The sequence below is a fragment of the Trichosurus vulpecula genome, chromosome 4 (assembly GCF_011100635.1).
Source record: "Trichosurus vulpecula isolate mTriVul1 chromosome 4, mTriVul1.pri, whole genome shotgun sequence".
NCBI lineage: Eukaryota > Metazoa > Chordata > Mammalia > Diprotodontia > Phalangeridae > Trichosurus > Trichosurus vulpecula.
The window spans coordinates 73,066,033-73,085,633 of NC_050576.1; the positions used below are offsets into that span (position 1 = coordinate 73,066,033).

The 19,601-nt window shown below is 41.0% G+C and overlaps 1 protein-coding gene across 6 annotated transcripts in view; it reads left to right on the forward strand.

Annotated features, from left to right (window-relative positions):
* The window catches only part of RASAL2 (RAS protein activator like 2), a 353,760-nt gene extending 335,880 nt beyond the window's left edge, over positions 1-17,880 (forward strand). For 2 of the 6 annotated variants that reach the window (XM_036757497.1, XM_036757495.1), the window contains exons 13-19: positions 638-837; positions 1,628-2,489; positions 8,879-9,013; positions 10,859-11,061; positions 11,721-11,808; positions 15,185-15,215; positions 17,428-17,880. In XM_036757497.1, the coding sequence (XP_036613392.1) occupies positions 638-837; positions 1,628-2,489; positions 8,879-9,013; positions 10,859-11,061; positions 11,721-11,808; positions 15,185-15,215; positions 17,428-17,570 (1,662 nt within the window). In that variant the 3' untranslated portion in view covers positions 17,571-17,880. The remainder of the gene's footprint in view (positions 1-637; positions 838-1,627; positions 2,490-8,878; positions 9,014-10,858; positions 11,062-11,720; positions 11,809-15,184; positions 15,216-17,427) is intronic. The other 4 variants (XM_036757498.1, XM_036757496.1, XM_036757499.1 and 1 more) reach the window with 3 other exon arrangements.
* The last annotated feature ends 1,721 nt before the right edge of the window (positions 17,881-19,601 follow it).

Genomic DNA, 19,601 nt, shown 5'->3' on the forward strand with positions numbered 1-19,601 from the left:
CCATAGAGTAACATCTCCTGGTTGCCGTTGATATGACATTGTACAGATATTTGTTTTACTGATGCACATTCAGATGGCAATAGAATAGGGTACCCAGCATAAAATAGGATATTAAATGTTAATGCCAACCTTGTGCCCCTGCAGTGCTCTCTTGGACCCCTGAATGCAGCACCTTCTTATATGTTGGCATGCATTTCTTTTCCCACGTGATTCCTTAACCTTGGAAGTTCCATTCAGCTAGCTGATCCTCTAGCCTTTGAATTCCTTTTTATTAGGTGTTTGGTTTGCCTCATTCCTCCAGCCCATCTTGACCTACTCTACCCCCACAGACTTAGATTGCTTTGCATGCCCATTTTAAGTTGGAATGGCAATATGGTTGTATTAAGCATGTCTTTAATTTTTTTTTTTGCATTAATCCTAATTTCTATTTCCTTTCTTCCTCAATGTCGCTGCACACCTTGTTTCGTCTCTTCATCTCGTCGCCATGGTTACGCTGCTCCATAACAATGCATTATGAACCTGCCACACCCACATGCAAAAATTTACCCTTCCTTCCAACCTTCATCCCTCCATCAATGTGCACCATTTCCCCCCAAAAAAAATATGGCGGATGTTCCGATGCTTATTATCCAATCAGGGTGAAAATTCCTTCCTACAGGCGACTGTGGCAAAATTGGGACCACTTCCTCGTGTTCTCGCTGACATTACTAAGTCTCTGACTAATCCTACACCAATACAGCAGCAACTGAGACGTTTCACTGAACATAACTCCAGCCCAAATGTCAGTGGCAGTCTCTCCTCAGGCCTGCAGAAGATATTTGAGGACCCCACTGACAGGTATGAAAGAGTGAAGATTTGAACTAAAATATCAAAGAGGTGAAATAGCAAGAGAATTAGTTAAATTCTAGAAAACAAAGATCTACTGAACTTTGTACAGTCTCCCAATACAGTGTATATATCAGCTACTCCTCTGGGCTTTAGTTGTTTCAACTATAAAATGAAACAGTTAGACTAGCTGGATATTCTCTAGGGTCCTTTCAGCTCTAACGTTTTATGACTTGGTGATTGAGAAGTTTCCTTGAGTGAAGAGGAAGGGCCTTCAGTGATCTTCCTATCCCCATATTTTATCTATTTCCCAACAGTAGTAATTAGATGGTAAATCCCAAAAGGGAATATTTTATCTAGAGCAAATGAAACTCTGGTCCCAATAATGTTGAGTTCTAGGTAAGCATGGATGAGGAAGAAGCATAGAAAGGGGGACAGAAGACAAGACTTAGAAGGTCAGCAAAGAGAATTTTTTCTATTAAGAAAAACTGGGGAAGAGATGATAACAGGTAAAAATCAAGAGTCTTGGGAGAGCTTAAAACCATACTTGAACATTAATTAGAAACGCAATAAAGTAATAGGAATAGGATTCAGAGATGTGAGTCTGTCCCTTTGGAGGAAACTACAACGGTGTAATATATTTTGTCTTCAAAATCAACTTATTATGAAATTCAAATTTAGAGAGAAAAATATGTAAAGAGAATAATTGGTCCCATGAAATTTCAGAGAACATTGTCATAGCTGGTGTGAATTGCCTGGGTTCTTGCCTAGGTGCTAACTAGAATTTCTTTCTTTTCCACAGTGAGTTGCACAAATTAAAGTCTCCAACCCAGGAAAACACAGATAGCTATTTTAGAGGTAAAACATTACTGTTGGTTCAGCAGGCATCCTCCCAAAGCATGACTTACTCAGAAAAAGATGAAAAGGAAAATGGACTTCCTAATGGAAGGAGCATTTCACTTATGGATCTTCAGGACCCCCATGCTGCCCAAATGGACCACGCATCCATCATCCTGGATGTGCCCATGCGTTTGACTGGCAGCCAGCTTTCCATAACCCAAGTGGCCAGTATCAAACAACTCCGAGAGACACAGAGTACCCCACAGAGTGCACCCCAAGTGAGGAGACCTTTGCATCCCGCCTTGAGCCAGCCAGGCAGCCTCCAACCCCTGTCCTTCCAAAACCCAGTTTATCACCTCAACAACCCCACCCCATCCATGCCAAAGGCCTCTGTGGATTCCAGTTTGGAGAACTTAAGCACTGCCAGCTCCAGAAGCCAAAGTAATAGTGAAGATTTCAAACTCAGTGGACCCAGCAACAGCAGCCTGGAAGACTTCGCCAAGCGCAGCACCCAGAGTGAAGACTTTTCTAGGAGGCACACAGGGCCAGATAGACACATACCTCTTGCACTTCCACGGCAAAATAGTACCGGGCAAGCACAGATCCGCAAAATGGACCAGGCCGGGCTGGGCGCCCGAGCCAAAGCCCCCCATTCCCTGCCACACAGTGCTTCCCTCCGGAGCACAGGAAGCATGTCAGTAGCTTCTGCAGCCTTAGTGGCTGAGCCTGTACAGAATGGAAGCAGGTCCCGGCAGCAATCCTCCTCCTCCAGAGAAAGTCCCGTCCCCAAAGTGAGAGCAATCCAGCGGCAGCAGACACAGCCGGTAGGAGCGGACTTTAATGCGTTTTTTGTAATAATCTGTACAGTCTGTGACAAGCTAGCTTCCAACAATAGCAGTTATCAGGGAATCCAATTAAGAAATAGGGTGCTTGCTTGATGATACTTTCTGCTGACTCTTAAAGTAAAAAAAGAGTTAAACTAAATCATGTTTGGGTAAAGAAAAGGAGACTTTCCAACTAGGAAGAAAAACTGAGTGCAGTTTCACACATTACCCTTCAGGGCCTTCTGTGCCTAAGTACTGAGTGGGCCCCACTCCTTTACAAAGTCATGTCCTCCCCTGTCATTCAGTCAGGTGTGTGGTACAAAGGGAGTGATGAGACCTGCGAGGAGCCAGCAGGCCAGCTCAATTATATAGACTCTGCAAGTAGAGGCCGCACCCTCTTCATTTTCCCTCAAGCTTACAGGAGTAGAGTGTGCATCTAAGAGTGCTATTTGTTCTGCTGGGTCTTGCCGGGTGCTGCCTTCTTCCAAAGCTCCCTCTGGAAATGCCAGAGGCCCCTTGAGCTTTTTCCTGGAAGTGGTAAGAAAAACAAACAGCTGAACACAAAATGGTAAAGGTAATGAGTCAGGGTGGTGGAAATTAAAGAAATACATGTGGTTAGACTCTAAGAATTTTCAAACCACTGCTATTTCTCTACATGGGCTTAGCCCAAGAAATGTTCACACCCACACTTAACATGCTAAAAACTAAGAGAACTGCTACCCCTAATTGTTAGCCAACACACCCAGTCCTTTCATGTTCTTTACATTTTACAGTTTAAATCAATGGGGCATAGTTTACTATTTGAAATAAGTTAATTGCTGGGAAAATACAGGTACGTGTTGCCTTTTAAAAGAGATCTGTTCCTGAAGAGTTTTGTACAATTTTTTTTATAAGTCTAATCCTATTTTAAAAGATACTAGGGAAACTGAGAATTCTATGACAAATCATTTCGTAAAGTCAAAAACCCTTTTTTATAAAGCAAATTGTTAATTTGTTAAATTGTTAATATTGACAAAGTCAACACAGTTACCTCCTCAAATCTACACAAACATCAACTAACCCTTATGTTATTTACTTGTAAATTGTTATTTTCAAATACGGGCAATTTTGATTGACATGTTTGCATGTTTCAATTTTGGGTTGTTTAGAGATTTTATGAGTTCAGACATGATAGAAGAGGGAAAGAACTGAGCATCAGGGACAGAAGAGGGGAGGGACAGACCACCCCGCTCCCTCAGCAAGCCAACCCAACAAAGTAGATGTCCTCCAGTGCTGTACTTGGGGCAGCATTAGGGCACTAACCGGGTAGGAACATCAGGAAGAAGAGGGGAGAGTGCCAGAGACCAATGTGATCTTTAACATTTTGCTTAGATCTAATGGAGAGGGAACATTTCCACTGGTCCTTCCTCCTAAACCACAGGAACTCCTCTTCCCAGGACCCAGAGCTCAGCCTCATACTATTAATACTGCATGTAGTTCAGCTACATTGTAAGTTAAATATGTGTTGGTGGATCTGTGGAGAGAATCTCACCATTATCTATAACAATCAGCTTGCACACAAACTTTTGGTCACACAACCAAAGTTGTGAGTTGGAAACAGCCCACTATTATCTTCCTTGCCTGTTTGTGCTCCCACTGCTATGCCAGTTAGGGTTAGGGTGAGCAGATAGTGTCAGGGTCAGGGTCACCTCTACAGTGGATGGCTTCAAGTGAGAGGGCTGATGGGGTGCTCTGGCCAGGCATTTTTATGACATTCATTAAGGCATTCCTCTCCTTTTGTTCTTTAGCCACTCCTGCCAGCCTCATTAGGTGATGAATGAATGAAAATGAATGACAAAGCATTTATTAAGCACTTACTGGTGCCAAGCTTGGTCCCTGCAATTTGCTTGCTGATATTCCCACTCATCTGTCAACCCTGTCTTTTTCTACCCAACCTATTTATTTCCTGTTTCCCAAGTCACTTTGGAATATTGGGGGTGGGGGGGTACTGTTTTTAATTCTTTTCTTTTTTGCTTACTCTTTGCTCTATTGTGGAATCTCCAGAGTTCTATAGTCAGCATTTTTTCCAAACAAATTCCTCTACATATTTTTAATTGCAAATTATGTTAGGGAATTCTTTTCTCTCTGAAAGTGGAGGATTTCTTTGTGGGGTTTGTTCCGTGGGTGGCTGTAATTATCGGCAGCTTTGTCTTTAGCAAGTTCTCCCTATTTCTCAGCCCTGAGCAGTAACTATTGTTTGGCTAGGATTTACTGGCTTCAGTCTTTTCTGTTTAGTAAGTAGGAGGGGAATAAAATTTGTAGTGAGAGTATTCCAGTGACAGAATTTTTGTCCTTAACATTTTGTACTACAGCCTTGTTGTTCTTAAGAGAACTGGTTTCTCATATTTTGACTCTTACATTTCCACGAGCCTTCTTAGGAGTTCTTTTTCATTCTTGTCCCTTTTTTCCTCTGACATTTTATACATCATTTACACATAAAATGGTCTGTTCTGTTTTAAATTAAATTTACCAGCTGTTCACATTCAACATACAACCTAAATTTAGGGGTTGAAACTTGACAAACATATGCTACCGACAAGACTAATGAAGTTTTTCTCTTTGAACATTTGAAACTATCCCAAATTCAGTGACTCTTTTCAATGATTATTTTGTGTGGTTAATTAGGCCCCTTACATTCCTGTTTTTGGCAGTGAGGTTTACTTGCATGTACAGACCAAACCTGTTTCAAGCTTGTCAAGATGCTGAAATCAACTAGTCTTTCTTACATCTGTCTAGTAAATATAATCAAAGAACAGAGAAGTCTCTTGTTCTGTGACTCGGATATGACTAATAGTATCAGTCAAAGTGCTGTATAGAGGATTGTCAGGCCCTTATGCCCTAAAGCTTTCTCTCAGATCCCCGCCCCACCCCCCCCCACCCCCCCACCCCCCACACACACACAGGAAAAAGCCTATATGGTCTTGTAAGTTTTAGCATCAATTATCCCCAATTTCTTTGACTGTAAGCTAGTATAACAGTTTTTGCTTCCTGTTCAGCTTAAAAAGGAGTTGAAAGACAAAATTTTCTATTCATTTTTACATGATTGGACAAATAAATCACTTAGGAGCACCTTTGTACTAATCAACAAGCATTTACTATGTACATATTAATGTAAACTACAAAAAAAATAAAAAATACAGGCCTGTCCCTAAAGGCATTTGTCTGTAAGATGCAGTTTATGTTAGTGAAACAATCAGAGAAAGATAAGGTAGTATTTCATTAGAAGCCAAATTGTGCGTGTAGACTTAGCTAAGTACTTTAGAGAATTCAGAGGAGAAGAAAAATAAAGACTTTATGAGACAAAATAATCAAGAAAGCCTGCATGGAGGAGACAGAGATTAAGTTAGGCCTTGACAGATGAGAAGAGTTTAGGAGAGTGGTCTGCCTTGTCCCAAAAGGCAGAAAAGGGAGAAATGAATGTGAATTTCAAAGAAGACAAACTTAGACTTGAGTAAGGAAAAAACTTTTCAACCATTAAAGCAATTCAGAAGTATGATGGGCTTCCTTAGAAGGTAATGGATTCTCCCTCAGTGGAGAAAAGACTAGGTGACAACTTGTTAGGTTTGTTGTAGAAGGGAAATGGGTTAGACATGAGTCGCTTACAGCTTTGTGATTTTGTCAGGGCTTGCCGGGTGAGACGATGAACACAAGCATGAAGTCCAAATGAGCATTTTGAGTGTGAGGGAAAGAATTAAGATTTGTTTGATGTGTTAGGAAGTAATGAGAAATACAGTTGAATAGGTGGGAACTCCCAGAACCTTTTATATAGTCAGTCTCTTCACTTGACCTGGTAAACCCATGGACTGATAGAACCATTTTTTTCCAGAAAACTGTATTTCACCATTATATAGCTTCAAGGAGAGTAACAAACCAACCTTGATTTTTAGAGTTTCCTCTTGAATAATTCAAACCTTTAGCCTGCCTAACAACTAAATCTCTAAAGGCCAAGACCTGTCTTCTGTATTACTCTCGTATCCCATCCAGTTTTTCCAGTGCATTGCACATACCCAGTAAATAATCTTAATAATGAGTCACTATCTAGCTAGGCTTGGTTAATAAGATGTAAAGAGGAAAAGTTATTGAGTTGGAATGGGAACTGTTATTGGTTTGAGCAGTTACTCTATTTCAACAACTTTTTACAAATATTATTCGTTCAATAGGCTCAATACAGTGCCTGGCACATGGTTGTTGAGTTGTTCAATAGTGACTGACTCTTTGTAACCCCGTGGACCATACTGTCCATGGGGTTAGTGGTTTGCTATTTCCTTCTCAAGTGAATTGAGGCAAACAGAGGTTAAGTGACTTGCCCAGGGTCACATAGCTACTAAGTGTCTGAGGCTGGAATTGAGCTCAGGTCTTCCTGACTCCAGGCCCAGTGTTCTATCTACCAAGCCATCTAACTGCCTCCTTCTGACACATAGTAGGCACTTAATAAATGTTAATTCACTGACCAGCTCTCCAGGAGGTAGCAGTGGAAGAGATAATGGCAGAAATTTTGATAATGGTAAAAATAAAACAAAAGATATTTTTAAAAGTATTAAAAAAAAACTTTTTACTAGGAAAATCCCACAGTATCTTAGCAAAGCAGCTAGTAAAAAGCAGTCCTTAGGGTAATAGAGTGATGATTTTAAAATTAAAGAAGCATTTAAGTTTACTGACCTTGAAATTGTTCTTTTACAAAGGAAAACTCATGGACACTCCTACCCTTTTGCCATCCAAGTCTATACATGTATAAAACAGAAACTTTAAACCCCATCGTTATGGTGTGCGCACTTCTACAAAACCAGTAGGGGGAGACATGTGGTTTACTGTCCTAGTTAACACTGATCTTGGGTGCCACTGCTCAGACAATAAAATTTAAGACCCTTTCATTTGGTGCATTTGTTTTCTTAAGATAGTGAAAGAAATGGCTTTTAGGGAGGATTATCAGAGGCCCACTGTCTAAGCTTTGAAAGCCCTACATCTTCAGGGATGAAGTCATGTTGCCAACAAAGACTCTTTCAAAACACAAGAGCTCTATTTTTAAAAGTCTGGTCAAGCAGCCTAAGCAACATTTTCTCCTGGACCTTTGAGGGCAGTGTCACCAAAAAACATTTAAATGTCTCTTCTTTTCTATCTTCCCCTCAGCCTATTTCTGAGAATTCATTTTTAAAACCAGTGCTCCAACCCAACTTTAAGAATGAATTAAATGTGGAAGATAATGTAAATGTTCATATTCTCCATTGCTGTGGAACAGATGGTTCCCTTCACTTGAGAGATGAAGAAATATTGATCCCCAGAATAGAAAGCCATCTTGATAATAAAAAAAGACTAACCTTTAGATCTTACACCAGGCCTTATTGGCTTAACTCCAAAGAAACAAAACCAAATCTGCTACAGAATATTTGAAAACAGTGTGTAGTCAGCTCTTTGAATCTTGCTTTATATTTTCTGTGCAAGTCTGTTACTTTTCATTGTAATAGCCAAAATCCTACAGACCCTTAGGCCAATGAACAGCATTTTAAGGGTAAATCTTGTATTTGAGGAGGAAGAGCAGGCTATATATCTGAATTGATTGGAACAAAAATCTTTTCATCTAGTTGTGTTCCTTTACACAGATAGGTAGTCCTCCCATGGTTTTGAATTAGTGAAAAAACATTTCTTAAGTTCCTACTATGTGCTAGGCGTTGGGTATCCAAAGACAGAACTAAAAACATTTCCTGTCCTCAAGGAATTTACATTCTATTAGGGGAGACCATACATGGAGTGATAGCCAGGAAAGAGAGGGGGTTTTTTTTGTCTTTTTCTGGGGAGGCTATGGAATGGTGAGTGACACCATTCCTTTTCAGAAACAGTGGTAGGATTGATTTGATCACTGTTTGAAGATCCAGAGGCAGGAAGGAGTAGTGGTTACTGGAGTGGAGGTAGGGCACATGGCTAAATGTCCAGGTTAGGTGGACATGAGGTATGGTCTAGGGCCAGCTAGATGTAGCTCTTTTGCCAAGTTTGCATTTATTTACTAGCTAGTTAAATTTAATCCTAGGGAAAGTTCCAAGCTGAGTAAATTATCTCATTCAGGAAGGGAGTCATGTCTCTGGTGGGGAGCATAGGGCAATAGCAGGGTAGGTGGCAGGATGTTTGGGGTTGATAGATGTAAAGCATGGTCTATGACCATTTGAATGACCTTTAAGCAAGTTTGCTTTTGAAAGAATATTTAGAACCAGAATCATAGTGACACCTTTAACTGCGAGAAAAAAGCGGAGAGCCTGAAATTGACTGGATCACAATTATTTCTTCTAAGAAGAAATGCTAAATGTTAAATACACCGATTGGCAATCTTTGGTAAATCCTCTTGATCATTTCTGGTGCAGGTTCAGTCACCTGTGGACTCTGCCACAATGTCTCCAGTGGAAAGAACGGCAGCCTGGGTTCTGAACAATGGACAATATGAAGAAGATGAAGAAGACCCTGAGCAGAATCAAGATGATGTCAAGCATGCTGAGAAGGTAGAGTCTAGTGTGCATCCTTCCTGACCTGATCACCCCAAGAAGGAGGGGCTGAGGAGCATGTGTGTAAGGCCTGAGGCCAAGGTTATAGACTAAACCTTTGTACTTCTGCAGAGAAGCACCAAGTTTCACATTCATAAGCTGTACTTTAACCTTGAACCACTATATCACAAATGGAGTGCCACTGGTTCTGAGAGAGAGAGAGGAAGAGAATGTGAATGACTCAGTGAAAACCCAGCATTACTGCTTCAAAAATAGCTCAGATCATGTATTATGGGTGGTGGATCGGTAATGTCATCTTTACATAAGGAAACACATACTCTTGTTACAGATGACAGAGCTAGGACTAATGGCTGGAATTTAGAGGGCACTACCTTCCCATGGTGGCTTCTTACATAGTACAGATGTTGCTTCTTCGGTCTACTCTCCCTCGCCCCATCTCCAGATGTTTCATATTTACTGAAGATAAATTTACTCATTAAACATTTTATTTTATTTTATATTTTTAAAACAAAGTTGTAAAGAGGCAGTTTTCAGCCCAGTGCAATAAAGAACTTCCCAATAATTAGAGCTTCCTGAAATTGGAATGGATCATTCATGGAGAGCTGTGGTCCCTGTCATTAGCAATGTTTAGGGAGAGTCATGAACTGACCGCTTCTTTAGGGATATTATAAAAAAGATTCCTCTCCCTGGAGTAGAGTTGGACTAGATGCCTAGATCCCTTCTGACTGTTATCATGACTTCCATTCTCTTGGGAGTTGCTCAGCTTTAATATCTGCTTCTTGATGCCCTTGGTACCCTCTCGATCTCACTGCCTTTGACACTTGTTTACACTTTGTTTATGCTGTTCTGCTATCTGTTTCCATTCAGTTTATGTCAATTTTTAGCATTTGTACAAGACAATTCAATTTAATGCAGCAATTCAGCAAGCATTTATTAAGTGCCTGCTGTCTGCCAGGTACTGCATTAGTGGAAAATGGGGGGGGAGGGTCTTTGAGGGTCACAAAGACAAAAACAAAATAAGGCAACATAGAAAATGAAATACAAAATATATACGTTAGACCTGGGCCCAGAAGAAGGGCATGGGAGGGCATAGGTCTAATATGTTGTAAGGATCAAATGAGATACCATGTGTGCAGCACTTTGCAAATTTTAAAGCATTCTATAAATGCTGTTGTTTTATTGTTGTTCTTATTAGTTCAAAGAGTTATGATGTAGGTGATTAATGCACAGATCTTTTCCCCTTGTGGATATCTGGCTCTTAACATATTTTCAATAATTGGTTAAGTAAGCTTTTATGAGATTGGATAATATCTTTGCTTCCATCTGAATACTGTACTAAAATTAGATGAAGTTTGTAGAAACTAGTTGGTTTAATTTGAAAGAGATGGGTAACTCTAGAATGCTAGAAGATTACATGAGGGCAGCTGGTGATGCAGGGGATAAAGTGCATGACATAGAGTCAGGAAGACCTGAGTTCAAATCCACCCTGGGCAAGTGACTTAATCTTTGCCTCCGTTTCCTCAGTTATAAAATGGGGATCAATAATAGCACCTACCTCATAGGGTCATTGGGAGGATCAACTAAAAGCATATTTGTAAAAAAAGACCCTCAGCATAGTTCCTAGCATAATGGGTGCTACGTAAATTATTTGCCCTTCTCTTAAATATATCATTAGGAGATGGGCAATACTGCATTAACATTCAGTCTGTGATCAGCTTTAGCAGGTCCACAGGGTGGAGAATGCAACTGCAGGAACTGACTGTTGTCTTTCTAGTCTCAGAGAAACAAGTACACTCCAATTCATCTCTCCTTCCCTCCACTGCCCTTCCTCATCTGCTCTAGTACGAACAAGAAATCGCGAAGTTGAAGGAACGCCTGAAAGTGTCGAGCCGGAGGTTGGAGGAGTATGAGCGAAGGCTCCTGGTGCAGGAGCAGCAGATGCAGAAGCTGCTGATGGAGTACAAAGCCAGACTGGAGGACAGCGAGGAGCGTCTGCGCAGACAGCAAGAAGAGAAGGATAGCCAGATGAAAAGCATCATCAGCAGGTGAGGGAGGGATGGGCAGAGGCGCCTGGCAGCAGCAGGCAACCCGTAGTAGTGTCCAAACAAACGCTGGATCAGATTTCAAAGGAAAAGAAAAAGTTTTTTTTAATCCCCTTTCAACTGTGTTTACATCCAGTGTTCACCTGCCGTGGGCGTCCAGCACCTACCTCTTGATTCATTCTTGACTCATGATGCTTTCCAAGTGTGTACCTCCCTAGAAAGCCAGGATTGTCCTTTTCATTTTTTAAAATATATTTTCTTTAAAATGAAAGGAAACAAATCATGAAATGACTTCCCTGAGAGGTCATAAAAGAGAGAGGCCTCAGAAGAGTCTCTGAATGCTCCTGTTTTTGTAGTTAGCCTTCTCTTGGGAGAAGAATCCTTTGAGCAAGAGAGCCAACTATTTTTTTGTTTTATAACCATCTCTACAACCCAGATGCCTTTGAATTTGACATTATCTCCTTCCTGGAGCCACTTCTGTTGTCTTTATTCACTCTGGCTGTGTCCACAGAGAAAAGAGCAGCACTCTTTATTTCAAAGGGAATAACAAAGGAGTGTGTGTGGTGGAGTATTTTGAAGAATAAGTACTATTGTCTCTCATTTTATGCATTACCTGTTTTCTTCTTTGATTATATGAATGCTCTCTTCTTGACATATTTCAGGCTAATGGCTGTTGAAGAGGAGTTGAAGAAGGATCATGCTGAGATGCAGGCAGTTATTGATGCAAAGCAGAAAATCATTGATGCACAGGTAAGAGGGCTTTGAGTCTGACTGTGAGGCATTTGTTTAGAGTAACTTTTATTCCCTATCTTTCCACCCCATGCAAATGTCAGGGCAAATGCTGAAAAAGCTGCTGATGAGAAGCTCCTACAATTATCTCTTTTCATCCCTAAAGGGACATTGGTTGGCTATACGACCTGCATTATTTTTTCTCCCCTGTACTAGAGAGTAATCCATTAATAGAGCACCCCAGCCCTAGTATACTTGGGGCAGTTACCCCAGAAATCTGTCCTTCTGCATGACGGGGTTAACTTCTTTTCTTATAGAAGTAGTCAGATACCCAAGGTGTAAAGAGGACGAGTGCCCTGCATGTGTCTGGCTTGCGACCTCCACTGACCATTGCTTGGCTGTGAAGTTCACGATCTTGTGAGTCACGTCCACTGTGCCATAAGCTGTTAGCCCATGGCAAATGCAGGATAGTTGGGGAAGATAAGTCCAACCAGTGGCCTTGCTCTGCGTTACTGTTTCCCTAGCCCTGCATTTGGCGGCACTCTTTGGGATCAGCTTGGCTCCCTTCCTTTGTTGGCGCTCTGCTTAAAGGACCTCTTTTGGTAACCCTAAAAGACATGAGGTGATGACATCACATGTTGGGTCCCTGCCCACCTTGGCTTGTTCCTGGGATGCTTATGGAATAGAAGCTGCCAAGAGCACCTCCCATGCATTAGAGAACATCTGTACTCAGAGGAAAATCTGGGAGACAGGAAATACTTCTAACTTGCTACTTGCTTTTTTTTCAGTACAAGGAATATTTTCTCTAAAAAGGCAGGTGCAGTTTTAGTAATTGCTGCTCTGGCAGCTGGAGACCGTTATCTCCCTGAGAGTGCTTCAGTCAGCTTTGCGTTTCTCACACTCCAATATTCCAAAATTCTCACAGTCCAATACCATCCCAGGACTAGGTTAGGAACACACATATCATCACATGTGTCACTGAGCTGTGCAATAAAAATATGAGCAAGGGTTAATATGTGCTCCATATCTGCTGCCCCCTTCCCTCAGCAGACTTCACCTTTTAGGGTCCTGGCAGATTCCAACTTTCTTCCATTTTCATTATAAAACACACAAGGAAGGTATCTCCATTCGTGACTCTTCCTAGGACCACTCATGTAATTTGGAGTGTCGGGTTTCAAGCACAGCCTGTTTTTCCCAAAGTAAGATGTTCAAACGATTGGAGAGTCATGTTGAAAAGGTCGTTTATGGGTGGGTTGCTTTGTAGTTGGGTGTTCATCATGTGGCTCCTAGCTCTACCTCAGGCAGTGCCCACCAGTGTAGAGCCTGGGGGGAGAGGTCAGGGTGTTTCCCCTAAATGTTCTGAACCCTGAACTCTGCAGTGAACCAATGATTAGAGCTCTGATAACTCAGAAGAGAAGCTCAATGCAGTAATTTTATTTAAGTCATTATTTACCTTGCTAAATCAACTTCAGAGCCACCTTTGTCATCTTGTTTTGTAGCACAGAGAAGCAGGCCTAAGGAAAGAAGTCAGGGTCAAGAAAACAGAACCTTGTCAGTAATGTAGCCAGGTGTGAGATGTGGATTTGTAACAGAAATCACCTATTCATCTACAGAGTAGTTTTCTCCTCTGAATTGACTCAATGAAGCTAATTCATCATTTGTTTCTGAAGATACCTTCTCCTCATTCCAACTTCTAGGGCTTAGTGTGGGGTTATATGTCCAGAGTAACAGGCAGAAGAGGTTAATGAAAGGAAATCTGAGTTTTGGATCTCGATAGCTGTGAAAATGGCCATTTAGAATCTCTGCAGGAAGGAATGCAGAAGGTGTCGAAATACAGAAAGTAAGGAATGGGTCTTTCGTGTAATATCTAAACTAGAGAGTAGTTCTCAACCAAATTTGAAGTGTTATATTAGCAATTTTTAAAACTTCTTTTTACCAGGGGCCATTTTAGTGATCTCAACTTTAACTTACGGCTTCCCCTTCCAAACCACCTGCCCCAGCTGTTTCCTCCTGAGCCAGGACAGGGGAATGGCACTAAGGGTGGGAGTACCATAGTGTAAACCTCCCTCACTAAAGTTAGTGGGATAAAATGGCACTGGATCTTAAGATACACCAATTAATGGAAATCTTATTGTTTATAAATATAAGTAAATTACTAATTCACGACAGAAGCCAAAACATAAATAGATAAAATAAAATCTTGGAAGGGAATTGAGAAGCCACTATGTGAAGTCCCTGCCCAATACACTAATTCCCGAAAACATTAATTCTACAAGACGACCAGCCTGAGAGGCCCCTAGAAGATACCTGGAGGTGCCAGTAGCTCCTGAGCTATATTTTGACAACTGCTTTACGCAGAGGCCAGATGCTCTTATTACAAATGCCGTGACAAAGACAGCTTCTGTGAATAACGGACACTTCCAAGCTAATGATGTTGTCTTGTAGAAGAATTACACGTTTTTGAAAAAAATTGGGACCATCCTGCGGGGTTTTCTGTAAAAGTTCCTGTGTACTGATACCTTCCTTAAATTAATTCCCTCAGAAAAAGTTACTCCCACCATCAACTGCATTCCAAAGCTTTGCAAGAGTAAGTAAATCATCCCTTCTGGCACCAGCGGCAGTGGTAGAACATAAACTCCTGGAGGTCAGGGCTTTCTTCCTTTTCGTCTTTGTTTCCCTAGGACAGTGTCTTGCATGTGTACTAGGTACTTGATATTTATTGAATTGTTAAATATAGACTTGTTGAATTTAAAAATTGTTTGGGGATGAAAATGTCCTGGAGGTGAGCGATACTGTGTAATATCTGACATTTACCTTGATGTCCCTCAGGCAATGTTCCCAGTAGTATAAAGAGAGCACCTACATAGGTAAGAGTCTTACTTAGGCTGGGGACACATCACTACCCCCAAACTCCATTGGGCAAATGTCTAGGAAATTAGCTGACATCCATGTTTGTCTTTTATCTCTTTTGCTAAATCATCTTCCACCCACTCTGTGCTTAAATTGCCCCGCAGTCCTGTCAAAAAGGCTTGGGCTCAGATCCTAAATTCAGCCTTCCTCTCCCCAAATCACTTGGTTCTACTAGACCTGTAGTAAGAGTTCTGTCAGACCATCTTGTTACTGAAGCAGCACGAGGAGGAACTTTGTGATCAGGTAGTGGACGGTCCGCTTGTCCCTGACGTTATCATACAGGAAATGAGGGGCTGTGGAGAGGACAGCCCTGGGCCAGGCTGCTCCCATCTTTCAGCTCTTGGTGAAGGAAGAATGCATTGTCAACCCTGGCACCACAAGCCTTAGTGAGCCCCAGGAGGTCCCTACACTCATCAGCTGGAGAACAGAGGAGCAGATGCTGGTGCATCACTATCGCAAGTGACATCTCCACTGTGTTAAATTACAGGTCATAAATGGGGATGAGATTATTCAGACAGGCAAGTAAACCCAGTCCAGTCCATTCTCTAGCTGATCGGCACCTAGTCTTGGCCCCGGGCACCGGCTTCCTACGCATTCCAGCTCCTTGCACTTCCCACACTTGAATTACTCTGGGTCAGAAATGAGTTTATTGAATCTAAACAGAGTTGAGAGTGTCAGAGCATCACCTACCTTCTCAACTTGGCCTTAAAAATTCCAGTTTGACTTTGGGAATGGATTCTTCTCATTCACATATGTTCAGTTCTTGGACAAGGGGGTTGGTTGGACTGTGCAACTGCCCCTGCTTCCCTTCATAAATAATTATGTTCATTTTCTCCTCTTTTTAACTTATTAAGATCTCAGTTTTTGCTGCCTGTCTTTATTTTTGTTTCATGGGTTGACAGGCTCCAACCTGTACCAAGATTTTATTTTTGAGAATGAAATTTGTGGAATTCAGCCTCTACCAGGAGAGGACCGTGAGCTTCCCCAGGTTAAGCAGAAAGGACTGCTTTTGCCTTTAAATTAATTTAAGCAGTATTCTTTTGGTCCTATATATTTCCTGACTGTGAAGAAGAGTATTTCCACCCTTTGATGACCCTTCATTTCTGGGGACCACTGTGGCCATTTGTGACTAGCTCTTAAAGAGCCTATACATTCAGTTACCCTCCATGATAACAGTAACAAACCACCTCCTTTGTAGATTTTTTGTCTCCATTCAGTTTAGTTAGCCTTGTAAATTGTTACGCATATAATTGCTACAGAACAAATTATAATTCATGGCAGGGTAGTAATGCCGATTTCATTTTTTTTTACTGCCTTCCTTCTTAGAGGAAGAAAGGCTGGTGGTAATAATAGTAATAGTGTGAACTAGCACAAGTCTCTTCCCTCTCCTTATGTAATTAATAGGCCAGGTTACCCTGTACAAGAACGTGATATTCCCCACCATGTCTTAGCTTCCCCAGACATATTCCTTGCATCTTCACTGTGTAACTGGTCCAGGCGGTCTGTAGCTCTCCCTGACATGCGCCATAGGTATAGGCAGCATTAAATTGTTTCTACTTTCAGTAGTCTGCCTGAGCCCTAGCCTGTGGGTACCCTCACTGTGACTCTAGGCTAAACGTCACCTTACTGGCAAACAGTATTTTCTGCCACCCTGAAGCCTAAACTCTTCATATAGACCATGAGTACAGTTAGGGCTTTTTTCCCTGAAAAATATAATTTTTTATTAGAAAAATCTGCGACTCTAAACTAGCTCCACCTTTCTAGTGTCTGCATTGTCTTTATAGTGCTGATTTGAGGAAGGGGATAGTAGCTTTAAAACATTCTTCTAATGACCCCACTTCCTTTTGAGCTGCCCTTTTTTTCCATCTTCATGCATTCAACACTTTTTTTCCCAAAATAAATAATGCTAAAACAAAGCTTTTCCAAAAATCAAAATGAAAACTTATAATTGGATAGCTTTCCTGGAGTAACTGAGCTGGAATGGGTCTAGGAGCCTTGTGTTATCTGTTTGTTTTCATGTGTTATATCCATGGCATCCACCTTTAAGTCACACCTCCCTCCCCCAACTTCAAGTAACTCCTAGTCTGAGCTTTCGGCTGCTTCTCTCCTCTGTTGTTGTCGCATCTTCACTTTGCTGGTGACTTCAGGCTGCCGCCATTTTGTTTTAATTTGGAGCATAACATGGGTTCTTTTCAGATGTCACTAGTATGTTGTCTGTAGGACCAAAAGCCCATAGGCCACTTGTACCTTTTCTCTATAAAATGAAACATCTGGTGCTTCTTTCTTTGCCACCATATTCCATTTTCCAACCTTAAAACCAAAGCATGCTGTTCAAGAAAATAGCTTGCCACGTAAATACCTATTAAGGGAGACTTCATTATGTGAGCTAAAAGTGAGCATGATGCAACCAACTCTCTGACTTAATATCTGCAGTGTGCCAAGAGTTCATTCATAGTGTGTCTAATGCTTAAAAGAAAAGTGGGGCAAAGGGTGACAAACCAAGACACAGCAGTCTTACAGAGAACCAAAAGATTTAAAGTAATATGAAACATGGAGGCCGAGATGTTCCATTTTACTAGGAAACGTTGAGATGGCTGACTCTTTCATAGAAACCACCAGAATTGTTGATGATGGCTTTAAACCTGTTCGTAGTGAAGAAAAGCTATTTTTAAAGGGAAAAAATTGTATCAGGCAAACCTCACTAAAACCACATGTGTGTATTTGTTGCAGGAAAAGCGGATCGTGTCCCTGGATTCAGCCAATACACGGCTGATGAGTGCCCTAACCCAGGTGAAGGAACGCTACAGCATGCAGGTCCGCAATGGCATCTCTCCCACCAACCCCACCAAGCTTTCCATCACGGAGAATGGTGAATTTAAAAACAGCAGCTGCTAACCAGCTCTCCTGAAGAGACAGTGGAGATTAAAAGAAATTGTATTGGAAAATACAAACCCATTCCCTTATCCCTAGCCCTTCACCCTGCCCCTCCAGGTTTACAGAATGCTGCTAAATTGGAATGGCAACATAAAGGAACTATTGAGTGGTGAAAGAAACCATCTCCTTTAGGGCATAAGACTAGAACTATAGAGTTGATGCTCTTTTCCCGTATCTCTTTGTACATAAGGAACTCAGTTCTGGGCCATGTACAGAAAACGCCACTGTAATATACCAAAAGGAAGTTAATAATGTAGATTCTCTTTTTAATTATTGCTATTTTTATTATTGTTGTTTTTCTCTTGTTAAAAGCACTGCAGTTGGTAGAGGAGGAAGAATAGGAACTATTTGTGAGTGAGGAAATGAGCTTATAGGTTTAGTGGAACTGTGTCTGAATGATACAAGCCCTTGGAGTGCAACAACACATTGGCCGAATTCGCTTTTCAAGGGATGGTTCTGCTGGTTTGAAAACCATCTTTGATCCCTTGATCTGTTTTTTTTAAAGAATAGCAAGACCCAATCAAAAGAAATCTATACCAGTGGTCAGTTAAGATTGGATCTGGTCAAAGAGCCTTTGGCATCCACTATTACAAGGGACAGGGGCCAAAAGTTACTGTAGCATCATTGGACTTTGGGGATAATGTTTAGATTCCTGTCAGTAAATGTATTTCCTTCTCTCTATGGCAGATTTTCTCTTTAGTAGACAAAAGAGAATATCCAGTTTTAAATAGGGGATTTTTTTTACCCCAATTGTAATAAAGGGTATTTTTTTCCTTTTTAGAGTTTACAGGACTGTAAATATTTGTCTCTAAATGCCATCCTGCATCTTTGTATACTTCACTGTCCTCTCCTCACCCATAATGAAAGCAACCATACCAAAAAGGATTTATTCTCCATTATCTAAGACATCCAAATCTATTATCCACATTTCATCTGGGAAAAAAAAAACAAGCAAGCAGATTTATTGTTTCTGCCCTCCTTCCCTTCCCCTTAGAAAGGGCTAACTAAACAACATCAAGACCCCGTATAATTTATGGCTTTCAAATATATCATAAATGCTTTTCTGCTCTTTAAAATCATTATGTTCGTTCAGATTTAGAATTTTATCTATTGGAGTGACAAATTGGTTTTATCCAGATTACTGCATCTTCCTCACATTGTCCCCAGCCAAATTTGGAACTGAGTTCAAATCAGAATCTCCACACTTGGCAGAATGCAGTCTGCTCTTTTCCCAAAAGGAAACTGTATCAAGGGGCGGAGTGATAGGCTGTTGGCACACGCAAACTTTCATCTTCAGAGGAGTAGTTAAATCTTGTAGTAACAGGGTTGTCTGTGTAGACCCAATTCCAACATTTTTCAGCCATGGCTTTCCTATAGGAAATAGTCTAGCTCAGATCTAGTCACATGAACTATTTATTTCCTTTGTTCAAGGGGTGTGAAACATTATCTTGGGTGAATAATTATCAAAAGTACAGAATTTTATGCATTAAACAGTTATTATACATATATAGTTGCACAAGTATACATATAACTATGCACAAATAGGAAACAGTCAAACATTCTATACCGTCAAATACAGTAAGGTCAAAGCATCTTTGCTGTCTTTAGCCAGGTCTCAACAGTAATTTTGATTGTGGGAGAGAAGTGTCTAATATGAGGAACAATAATGTTTGATTCAAAATATAATTTTTTTAAAAACATAACAAACCTAAGGGACCAACCGTGTGCCTGAACTAAGCGCCCATGGGTGGTGATGGTAGCTTTTTTCTTCACCATCAGAATAAACAAGGGGAAAAAAAGAGATCATTTATGGTACAACTTTTGTTGATAGACCAGCCCAGTCAGATTTACCTCCCAGTGTTCCGACACTGTGTTCTTTTTCTCTTCAACCTTGCACGCGCTCTCTCTCTCTCTCTCTCTCTCTCTCTCTCTCTCTCTCTCTCTCTCTCTCTCTCTCTCTCTCTCTGGTT